The sequence below is a fragment of the Papio anubis genome, chromosome 10 (genome assembly GCF_008728515.1).
Source record: "Papio anubis isolate 15944 chromosome 10, Panubis1.0, whole genome shotgun sequence".
NCBI lineage: Eukaryota > Metazoa > Chordata > Mammalia > Primates > Cercopithecidae > Papio > Papio anubis.
The window spans coordinates 6,122,670-6,135,450 of record NC_044985.1 but is presented as its reverse complement, the minus strand read 5'-3'; the positions used below and the strand labels follow the sequence as shown (position 1 = coordinate 6,135,450).

The 12,781-nt window shown below is 36.0% G+C and overlaps 1 protein-coding gene across 1 annotated transcript in view; it reads left to right on the top strand.

The window, feature by feature from the left end:
- The window catches only part of CNTNAP5 (contactin associated protein family member 5), an 832,800-nt gene that overhangs the window by 177,506 nt on the left and 642,513 nt on the right, over positions 1 to 12,781 (top strand). Inside the window, exon 2 of the mRNA XM_031651151.1 lies at positions 8,828 to 8,932. Within this exon, the coding sequence (XP_031507011.1) occupies positions 8,828 to 8,932 (105 nt within the window). The remainder of the gene's footprint in view (positions 1 to 8,827; positions 8,933 to 12,781) is intronic.

Genomic DNA, 12,781 nt, shown 5'->3' with positions numbered 1-12,781 from the left:
CTCCTTCTGTCTCTGGGCTGCCATTATTTTCTCATCTACAAACACCGATAAAGGTCAGTGTTTGTTCAGATTATCAGTACATGTTTATCCCATCTACTTCTAAATGTTTGGCATTGACTCCATTGGTTGTGCTATCAGCCAGCTGGCCAGTACTCAACTCAAGCCTATCTTTCTAATCAGGCATTTTCCTAAGTTCCAATGAGCAGAATGAGACATACGAGATGTTCATTTTTCTTTTAGAAACATTATGCCAAGACCCATGCAAGATGAAAAAGGTTTATGAATGTGTATGGATTGATTGAACTACACTTTAAGATCATGGTTTCCTGAGCAACGAGGATTTTCAGTGTAATTTAGAACCACTCAATGCAGGATCATGATTAGCTATTGGAAGTTTAGCCCCATTGTATTCAAAAAAGAATAGATATCTACGGAGAAAGACACGGTTCTAGAAGAGAAACTCTCAATTCTGAAAACTACTGAATGAACAGAAATACTGTCTTTACAAATTCCTTGTTGCCTCCTTTCCCTCATTTTAATATTCAATGCATAATCATATGGACAATGAGCTTCTACCTTCCATATTTTTTCTTTCTCCCAATCTTATCATTCAGTACCATCCAATTCATTCATTTACGTAACTTTTCTTCAGAACCAATAAATTCTGAGCATAATTTGCACTACTTTATAATGAGTGAGTGTGTGCATGCATGTGAGTGTGTTGTGAGAAGTGTTAATAGATAGGGAGGAGGGAAATAGGGGTATATAGAAGCAGAGTGAAATTTGTGGAAACATTTTATTTTTTCAAAGATTTGTGTTTTTTCTTATTAGTCTCTTATAAAACCCTTCAGAGTAATCCAGCCACCACTCTTAGCTTCTCATATTCCAGAAAATTCTAATTTTTTATTTATGCTTTTATTTATAATTATTTATTTACCTTATATACCCAATATTATAAAAGGTTTAATAGCTTTCCGATTAAGCTATGACACATTATTCCTAACCTTAAAGGTTTAATAGCTTTACCGTATTTGATGTTAAACACTGACAGAGTGATGCCTTTGGAGACACAGTCCTCAGCTTCTGACAAAGCCGATCCCAACAACAGGTCCCTTATTCCTGAACTTGGTCTTACTTTTTGATTCTTTGACCAACTTTCAGTACCACAAATGATTTCCTCAACTTAGGATTAGCTGGGACCTACCATGTGTAAGTAATTCTGCTCTTTCATCCTCATGATGCCACCTCTGGAAGCCAAGCTTAAGGCTGGCATACCTGGTAAGTATTTTTGAAGGTAACATATTAAAAATAGGGTTTTTAAAAGATGGCTTAATGGGACTAGAGCCGGGTACTACTTGGCTCTGTCAGTGAGAAAACTAATGGACCATTGCAAAAATTGTAACATAATATTTGGATATCCAGAACTAGAATCAAATCGTGGGAAAGGTAAAATAAATAAGTGGAAAACTCAGAGATCATCCCAAGAGAAAACAACAATTCAACAGGATAGAACTTGTGTCTTTCATCCTTTCACTCAACAAAGAAGTACTGACTAATTTATGTAGTCTCAAATACTAAATACCAGGGCAAAAAAAGAAATCTGTCTAGCTTCACCCTTTATATTTGCACATCATTAGCTGATTATATTTGTCACATATGAAGGGCTCAGTTGTAAACAACATAACTCTTGGTACAGAATTACCAACTTGTTGCATTAGATTAAGTCACTGGTAAATTAGATTCAGAGCATGAAAGTGAAAAGAATAAAGCCAAACAGTCTATTGTTTAGAGTTTAGAAGCAGGTTTCAACTCAGGTTTTGTGCAGAGTCACTTTGACCTTGGTTCAAAGCCTAGTTTAGATACTGCAGAGACTGTGAAATGGACAGAAAAATTTATAGAGCCCTCATCCATAGAATAAGGTGATGGTCTCCCCGTTGCAGCGGCTGCAGTGACTGTGAGCAACTCAGACAGATGCACCAGGAGGCTCCCAAGGAGTCAGGCCTGCTGCTGCTGCCTTATGCTTATGGGGTTTACGATGATATCCTCCCAGCAAGCCACTTACAAGCAGGAAATTAGTAACTCCAAATAAACTATTTCCTAAAATCTTACATAGAATTGCTTTAAAAGCCTGGAAGGAATTCCAGAGCCCTCTTGTTAATCCCTGGACAGGACTAACCCCCTCTTCTGGGTGTTCCCGCAGTCTGCTCTGGCCCTCTCACCAGTCACTACCGCTGCAGGGAGTGATGCTGTGTTTATCTCCACCATGTTTGATGAATTTACGATAATCACTTTTACTCTGCAAAGCCTGACAGAAATTTTAGCACCTAGTATGTGCTCAATTAAATTGTGTTGATGAAATAAATGAACAATAACCCCTGCAGTTATAAAGTTGAGGAATCTGAAATACGGGAAAGTAAAAAAGAGAGTACATTACTAGTGCAGGCAGAAGGCTCAGGACTCCTGGATCCCAGACCAATGGTCTGCTGCATGTAACTGCTCATGAACATAAGGAGCTTATTTCAAAAAATGTATGGATTGTCTTTCAGTCCAAAGTAAATGATGATTGTTTGCTTGAGCTCAGAGTCTATGTATTTGACTTTATTCTGTCTTCTCACAGCAAGAAACACAACCATGAGTATTTAGCACATGATCAAAAAGCAAGTTCTACATTAATCTGGAAAAGAATGTCAGGATAGAGAAGACTTGGCCTTCCTTTCATGACTGATTTTAGAAAGCTGTATTTTTGGTCTACTAATTATGAAGTAATTTATCTTTTAGGATTTCATCATGAAGAAGGTGGGCAGGGTCAGATTCAAGAGTAATATTAGAGTATTTATTTTTGTTGTTTTCTAAGTGAAATTATAGGTAACAAGGGGAAAAATAATTGAAGCAAAAGGCATAAGTTGTCATGTCTAAGCACTGTTGTAGACACTCCACAAAATGCATGCTTTATATCTTTTAAACAAAGTAGGCCATTAAGTGTGCAATGCTAAGAGGAATTTTATCTCACCTATAAATACAAGTGAATCTTTTAAGCTCCAAATCCCTACATATAGATAATTTACTGTGGTAATCAAGACGATGTACACAATTTAACTTCAGTATCATCTGTAACTCTATTGGTATTTTAATAATAATGAATAAAAATATATGTTGGTAACAAAAATGTTACTTGAAGTAGAATCATTTTAAAGAGTCAATGATAATTTCTCAAAAGCTATGTAAATATCATATTTACTTAGAATTCTCTGTTGTGCCTTTACCTTGTAATTCATATGAAAGAAGACCTTCAGTATTTAACTGTATACATATATTGAAGAACATATTATATCCCTTCTTCTTTGAATTGGAAATAACAAACAAAATGCTTTGTCCATGCAAATATTAATAAGGAAATGAATGTTTCTTTTATTTTTCTCTTCTTACCTTTTTTCTTTTGCCTTTTTTCTGTTTGTTTGACTTCTCCGCCCTGGGTGGGTAGGGTTTAGCTAGGGGAGAGTATTGAAGATGAAGAGAAAAAAGGTAAAAAAAAAAAAAAAAAAGAGAAATTCAAATTATCCTGAAAGTTATAAACTACTCTTCATCGATGTTTTTCTGTTGTCCAGGAAACAAAATATTGTCTTTGCAGAAAAAAGGTCATCCATTATAACAGTTGTTATGAATACTACTATTACTAATGGTTACCTGCCTTCTGCAAAGGTGGCAGAGAACGGGACTAGTGGTCACCTACAAACAGTAAGGAAACCTGAGTTTTGCTTCCAGCTGGTCAAATAATTAACTGAATAATCTTGGGCAGTCCTGTCATCTCCCTAAGCTCCCCCCATACCCTTATATGTAAAGTGAAAGGCTTGGAACCCATAATTTCAGAAGTTCCTCCTGGTTCAGAAATCCTCTTAATCTATGAATCATATGCAAACAGGACTAGGAGTATTTAAACAGCTACTGGACGGAAAGAGCTAAGGTGCTTTTGGTTATACCCACAGAAGTAGATTTTTATTTGGGGGGATGATGGGAGAGTGGTGGCCTTTACATTATAAAGAAAATGAGTACGGATAACAGCAAAGTTATTTGTTGAAGAAAAATGGGGAATCAAACATACATATAAGGATTTGCATTTTTAAAATAGCCTTTTATTGCATCAGAGTTTTGCTATAACTCTTTTAGAGAACAGACCCATGAAGAAGCTCTTAAAGATCTCATTTTGAAAATATTCTACTAGGTCAATGCATCTGTGAAATTTGGTTCATTCTTGGAAAGTGATTCCTGGGAAATCAATATAGTTTATCTCAAGCTGTGTGTCCCATTGGAAGTGAATATGAGAGAAGCCTTTCGGTCTCTGATTATATTTATATATATTTTAATTCAAACACCTTTCTTCAGACCCCAGTTTCTTCACCCCTTCTTCTTTTCTACATTAAACACTGATGAATAGTCACAAACACTTTTGGAGGAACAGAGCCATGGATTCCACATTGTGCAGACACACTGTTAGAAGTCTGAGATGCATGTGGAACCTGAAATTGAAGAAGAGCACAGGTTTGCTTATTGAAGGCTTCAGGAGCATTAGGGGAGATAAAGTTTTCTTTCCTTGCTCTCCAGCCACGTGCTTGGGGTAGTACTGACCCAGACTCCACAATACTGCAGACCTGCAGAGAAGAGAATGGAGGCGCAATGTCATCTTTATGCACGCATGTGTCTTCACCCATTTTATTCCCCCTCCACTTCACCTTCTCCTGTTCATCTGGCTAGGTGTAAACCTTTAATGTGAACAAGCTATCTATGACACCAATTTGTGGGCAAGTTTTGTGGCAAGAAAAAAGATCCAGGAAATAAAATCATCAAAATAATTTCTCTCAATAGCAGCAGATATTACCAGGCAATTCATACGCTGCTTCCCATTCTCATTTTGGGCTTTATACTTAAAAGGGATTTTCCCATCTATTCTTATTCCATCTTTAAAATGACTCTATGGCTGGATATGGTGAAAATGACTCTTTATTTTGCAGACAGTGCAAATAAAGCTTAGTGTACCTGAATGTATTATCTGGAGTCATCCAATCAAGAGAAGAAGCAAATCTAGGAAAAAGGAATCTCCCAACTCTAACCCTCAATATGCTTTCCACTAATGCAGCCCATCCCAAATCACAAAACAAAACAAACAAGTTTTATTGTTCTCATTTACGCTAAATCATTCTTCTTTTGCTTTAAGAATCTGATACATATTTAAAATAATACAGACATGTGAATTTAGAACGGTTTTATCATCAAACCCTTAACCCGTTTATGACTGAGTTTGCAATTTTTTGAATTTTTGCAATCAGACCTTGGCGATAACCTTGAGCAATAGGATATAGATAACTCTCACATGCTTAGTGTTCCAATAATGGAACATTAGGCAAAAATCAGCTTAAATTCCCATTTACTAGGCTAATTTCGTAAGAGACTTGTTGTGTCATCAATGTAGGCAAGGTTGCCAAAGTGGTTCATGTGAGATAGAGGTGACAAAGGAAAAGATTTATCTGCTCTGGGGAGCGGGGGGACTTTCTTCCTTTTAGATTTGAGATTTTCCCATTCTTATTACTTTTAGGGACAGGAGATCAAAAGTTCAGATATGTTTTCCAAAAGCCACTGTTCAAATGCATAGGGTCTATGAGGAAAGGACTGTTGAAAAATCTTCCTTGGATCTTTCCATTAGCATAGATAGTTTGTTATGAATTTACTAATTTCCAAACTGGAACCTAGAAACTGAGATACAAGGCAGACATCTTTCAGAGGAGAAAACAGACAGTAGGGAATGGCAGTTATTGCCACAGGCTAATGGGCTCTGGAAGCTTAGTTCTCCTGGAGGGCAGCACCTTATAATGGAGAGGATTGCACAGGTCTGGAAGAACAAAACATATCACTTGCCTGAGAGTCTAGACTGACAGATTCCAATTTTACTGGTTTGGTGTGATCATAATGAAAGACTCCTAAATTTCCTCATCAGTTTATTTACTTGTTTACATCTCTATATTTCTCAATGGCCTCTGAGTTCCTTGAGGTCTAGACTCTATTTTACCCAAACCTATCCTGATTGCTTCTCTGAGAATATGAACAAAATGAGACTTTATAAATATTGGTTGTACTGAATTAATTTGAAATGATTAAGTTACTTCTACTACTCCATGATCATTTTAACAATTTACATATGAATGCAAAGATTACCAAAAAAAAGGAGAAAAATAAATTCCAGAGTTGTTTCTTGAGCAATGTATGATTGAGTTGACTTGAAACATATACAGGGGTATAGTCAATTCTGCTACAACATAATATATGCATTTGTAAAAATGGCTTGCTAATTGTACAATACAAACTTTATAAGAAAAGATTTAGGGGAGAAGTGGGGTTAGGAGTACAATACTCAAAAATTTCATCAGTCACACATAAAAGACTATAAAAACCTAATAAAAGTAGTAGAAGAGTTGTATACATGCTAAATGTCTAATAAATACATAACCGTTACATACAATAGCTATAATACTTTACCTTAAAAAGAGCTACAACTTTCCTGTGGAAATGGGTGTCAGAAAAGCTGTGATTTCTTGTTAAGTGATAGAGAGAGTGTTGCCTGAAACAGGAGGATGGTTATACCTACACATCTGGATGAGTGAGGCTTAGAAGGCTCCTGTGAATGTAGATACCGTCTTGATGCTTAAGGCCTATGTGTGTGTTTGTGTGTGTGTGTGGTTTGTATGTTTCTATGGGGCTCGCTTTTTTTCTGCATTCATCTGAGGCTTCTTGATGACAAACCAGGCATACACATATGCAAGATCTGCATTATGTTGAATATAATTTAATAAGTGATTATTATATATTGTTTTCTAATATATAAATAATGCAACAAATGTGTGCCTTTAAACAAGTGCTTTGAGGTGTATATGCACCTTCTGTCACCTGCATCTTCTGCCAGAGGTAAAATGGTACTGATCTGCTTTCTATTTGCCAAAAGACCGTAACTGCGGAGAAACCATATCTGCGATTTTTATGTTATTCTTCTTCAGTGAGGATCTGGCTGGGTTTTGTATTTGTCAAACACCTCAAAATATTTTTCAACATTTGTATTTGGGAAAAACTCAAAATACACTTTGCCAGTTGATTTTTTAACACACCTAATGAACAATAATTTAATCCTTATGTTTCTAATTAATTTTTCTGCAATTAGCTAAAATACTGCTCTCTAAGAATTTGCTGAATAAACAAGCTTAATCCTATGTAAATGTTCTTTAAAAAAAAACAAAGGAAATCAAACCAATTCATCCTGAGAGCCTTTACTACCATGAAGTTTACTTTCAAACTAAATGGCACATTTTAAATTTGTTTTGCATGAGGTATGTCTAGATTTCATGAAGTCGTTGTTCAATGTCCTACAAAATTAAATGTGTACAAGACAAAAAATAGGAAAAGAATGTTGGTAATATTATGCTGATTAATTGGCTGGTTGATTGACTGCTCAATCCTGCCTTCCATTCTTTCCTTTCTTATTTCATTAGCTCACAATCCCATTCTTTCAACAAACCTTTATCAAAGGCTTGTTATGTATCAGATTCTCTGCTAGGGTCCCACAAAGTGTGTAACACCCAATGGAAAATACAAAGAGATAAGTGAATTATTACAAAAGACTTAGATGACCAATTGTCTTAGGCCACTTTGTATCGCTCTAACAGAATGCCTGAGACTGAGCAATTTATAAGGGACAGAAATTTATTGGCTTACAGTTCTAAAGGCTGGGAAGTTGAATATCAAGGTTCTGGCGTCAGGTGAGAGCTCTCTGGTTGCATCGTCACATGGCAGAAGGCAAGAGAATGAGAGAGAGAACCCACTCCTGAAAGCTCTTTTATTAGGGCAGTAAACCTAACCCAGTGAGGGTGGAACCCTCATGGCCTAATCATCTCTGAAAGGCCCCACCTCTTAATATTGTTACAATGACATTAGACCTCATCACGAGTTTTGGGAATGACAAAAATTCTAACCATGGCAACAATATACTAAGAGTGAAGAGCAGTTCCTCTCCATAAGATTGACTGGTCAGGACATCAGTGTCAACCCGAAGGGGTATATCTACCTTGTCAAGACAAGCATCTTTGCTCATGGCCCCATCCTCTCCCACATTTGGACATCATCAAAGAATCCTTAGAAAGAATACTTTCAATATTTAGGATAGGTTGGAAGGATAGCTGTTGAAGTAAATATCAGATTCACAATATACAAGATCGAGGACTATTCACTACTGCTTCATGGAGTAGAAATAAGTTCTTAGAATAAGTAAATTGTTTTCTGAAGACTTTCATACAACTGGGAATAAGACATTTTAAATTATCTTACTCCTGTAGACACAATTATTATGGGAGCTCTTAGGGACTGAAGATGGGAGAATAGTCAAACAATGTTTCCCCTTTTAATCATCTCCCTTCTTATAGAATAATCTTGATAGCAATAATTTGAGGCTTTGCTCCAGTGACTTATTAAAGAAATGTAGCTAGTTGGGTTTTTGAATCAGAAAAATCTGGGTGAGAATTCTTGCTGCACTATTTTCTAGCACTGAGACCTTGGACAATCTACTTGACATTTTTAAACTTAATTTTCCCCATCTGTGAAAGAAAACCAGACCTGTCCTTCAGGGGTGCTGTGAGGAGTAGATGCAGTAACACATGGAAACAGGGAGTACCTGACCTTGTTCAGAGCAGATGGTTAATAAATGATGGTAGTTAATTTCTCAACTTCTCTTCTCATGGAATATTTCTTGCTAATAGAATCTGGTCTCTCTCCCTCTCTCCTCCTATCATTATAGATAACTGTGATGATCCACTAGCATCCCTGCTCTCTCCAATGGCTTTTTCCAGTTCCTCAGATCTCACTGGCACTCACAGCCCAGCTCAACTCAACTGGAGAGTTGGTAAGTAGGCTGACTGAAATCCTAATGCCAAGCACTGAATAACTACATGGTGGGTAGATGGAGGAAAGTGAGCACTCTCAAACACTGAAATCATGTCCAATGGTAGTCCTCAGGAAAAGATTTAGGAGGAGAGGAATGAAAATCTAATGTAAGCATACTTCCATAGCATAATAGTCATTCAAAGTATGCTGACTCGTGTTCACCCAAACCGTAATATCCTTTTTTGATTATCACAAGAGGTCTTTGTGAAAATTACTTTATAAAAAGCATTTGCCTTCAATAACTTTAATTTTCCTTGGAAATTAATATTGCTGATTTTTAAAATACAAAAATACTATTAATTAAAAGTAAGAAAAGATAAACAATCTGTTATTCTACCAGCTAGAAATAACTGTGGTTAAGTATATGGTTTGTATCTTTAAAATCTGTGGGAAGTAAGAGCAGGCTCTTAACTAATCTCTCATGTGAAATGTTGTTAACAAATATGACGTTGGATATCTAGGCAGATATGTTTAGTCAGATTTAGATGTTGACTTTTATAATGCATAGATGCATAGGTAGATAAATACTGAAAAAGATTTGAATTATTTCAATTTTTAAGCACTTTTTGGATATCTGATAATATTTTAATATCTACTGAATATTACAAACTTTTTCTAGGTCATGAAAAGCATGTATGCAATTTAAAGAGAGCTACTGATCTATTAGAGTTTATATTATTTAATTTTGACTATATTTTCCGTTGATATCTTAAGTAGGTTACTTTAGTAGGTTTTTGCAACATTGAACCATCTTTGCATTCTGGAATAAGTTCTAATTGGTTGTTGTTGTTGGTTTTTTTTTTTTTTACATGCTAAATAATTTAATTTTTTAACATTTTAATTTATAATTTTAATATCCATTATTAGTGAGATTGATTTATAGTTTTTGCTTGTATGTTTGTTTGTTGTTTGTCTTGTACCTCATTTCACCAGTTTTCTATTAAAATGGAATTCGTAATTTAAAAGTTAGCAAGTGTCACTGTTTTGTTGAGAAAGCTGTTTAAGAATAATATTCTAAAAACAAAAGAATGTCCAAAGATTCAACAGGAAAATTTCAATTAAAATTTTGTAATAATGTCCTTTGCTGAATATTCTGTGCCAAAAATTTGATTAAGCATTTTAGTTTTATTATGATATGTAGTCCTTACAAAGCTGTTGTAAGCATTATTACCTTGTACCTTCAGATAGGGTTCCTGAGGCATCAGTTTCCCAAGACAGCAAAACTAGAAAGGGGAAATGCTTGGATTCAAACCTAAGTTGTCCGAATTCAAAGTTCGCGTTTCTCTTAATCCCGTTAACAAATTGCTTGACTAGTACAGATTGAAAAGGGATGTAGCAGCAAGAAAAGAAAGTTAAAAACTAATCAATCAACCACAGTCCAAATGCGGGCTATGCCACTTAGAAACTCTCTGACAGTATACAAATCACTTACCTCTCCCGACCTCAGTTTTTTATCTGTAAAGTGGCCCAGGAATGTCTGCCTTGCAACATTATGTGCAGATTAAGACCAGACTTGCATATCCAAAATATCTTTCTTACAGCAGGGTGGAGAACTGACATGGAGCAGGAAGCCCACTTTCCATTTCAGGAAGAAACATAGGTTGGCAGAATTTAATGCGGTTTCCAACAGAGCTTCCAGAGAAAGGATTTGTCTCAATCCCACCCAAATTGTGTGGCAGCAGAAAGCAATTACTGCCTAATAGCTCCTGAGCAGTTTCTGGGGGAAACTATGGGTCTGATCACAGGCCACATCTCTCCCTGACACAGATATTGAGTGAGTACAAGTGTCTCTGCTCCAACTTATTATAATTGTTCTGCTCACCAGGGAATTTGAGTGCCTGAATCCAAGGCTAGCATGAGGGTACAGAAAGGTTCACTTTTCTTCAGTTTCCCAACAAGAGTCTAAATTAGGAAGGCCAAGCAGAAGATATAGTGATACAGTTGGGATGCACTGACCTAGAACTCATCCTCTAGTGCGTATTCCAAGATGCCCAAGGGGACAGCCTCTCCTTTACTCACCGAGGCCCAACCATGGCCCTCAGCAGGAATTAAACGCTGGCTCAGGGAGATATGAGATCAGTGGTTCTCATCCCAGGGCTGTGCATTTGAATCACCTAGAAAGTTTTACAAGGAGCATTGCCTGAGCCCATTTCATCCCATATTCTGAATTAATTGTCTTGGATGGGACCCAAGCAAGGATATTGATAGTGTGAATAAATAAAAGCTTTCCAGGTGATTCTAAAATGGAGCAAGAGTTGCAACTTGCTACATTGAAGGAATTAATGAGTAAAATATCCTTCTATTAATAATTATTGAGTGCCTAGTATTTGTCAGGCACTGTTCTAGATCCTTGACACATAGTTGGCACAAATAGGCACAAACAGTATTCATAAAGAGTTGACATTGATAACACCATTACCATACAATTGCAAACTGATTGACAGCTAACATTTGTCATTAGTAATAATATCAATATAATTATGTTGTTAAATATGTCCAGATATCTATGTATACTATAATAAACCATGTATATGTGATATGTGATATATATGTGTATATAATATATAGAGCAAAATGTATACATATACACACATATATGTAGTTGAATATATACAGTCAGAGTCTCTCATATAGAAAGAGGTGGATAAATACGTGGTTATATAAATATATTCATATGTAGTAGGATGAATATATATGTTTATATAGATGGATACAGTAACATATACATGCATATACAATCATGTACAAATATATACATGTGTGGTATACAGATATATTAAGATAAAACTTGAAAGTCATTATATTAATGCTATTAAGAACAGATTTTGTTTCATTAGTGGAAAAATATAAAATTTAGAAAGTTAAGAAGAAAACTTATAATTTTTGTTTATATTGGAAATATCAGTATAAAGTACTGATTGATTTTCTTCCTTTTAAGACCAAACTTACGTCCTGTCTATCCACTGACATGGCTTAGAAGCAATTATAACATTGTCTCAATGAACACTCCCTTTTAACGTGTCTTCCTTTAAAACTTCTCTTTTGTTTTACAAAGAAAAGACGTGAAATAGATCCAAAAGAGCAAATTGTACCACATGGTTTGAAATCTCAGATGCTCTCCAATATAGGTGCAGATGTAAAGGAGCATCTCTCTCGATGGTGAGATTGTGTGCCTAAGAATTACACCAGTCCTCTTCCCCCGGTTGTAAGCTGATGCCTGGCAGCACACAACTGAAAATCATAACACCACTATATTGAGCACTTCCTATGAGCCCTCACTGTCCTGAGCCCTGAAGGTACACCAATTCTATACTCACAACTACCCTTTATGTAGATGTCATTGTGATCTCTGATTCACAGGTGACACAGAGACGAAAGCAATGGCCAGGCCAGGCTTTCCCCTAAGTGATCTGAATCCCATGGCGATGTTATTGGCCACAGCACCACAACACTGTCCTGCCCAGAAAGCCAGAATAACTTCAGTGTTTTAGACAGGGAAAGCTGTGTGTCATTTTTAATAGTTCACTTACTTCCCACCCTCCTATGTGATCGAAGTATAATTGACAAACAAAACTGTATACATTTACAGTGTACAAAGTGATATATGTATGCATTTTGAAATAATTACCACAATCAAATTAGTTAACACATCCATCACCTCATATAGTTATCCTTTTCCTTGTTTTGTGGTGAGAACACAAGATCTACTCTTAGCAAATGTCAAGCATACAATAGAGTATTATTAACTATAGTCACCGTGCTGTACAATTATATCCAGAGAATGTACTCATTTTACAAGCGCAGGTTT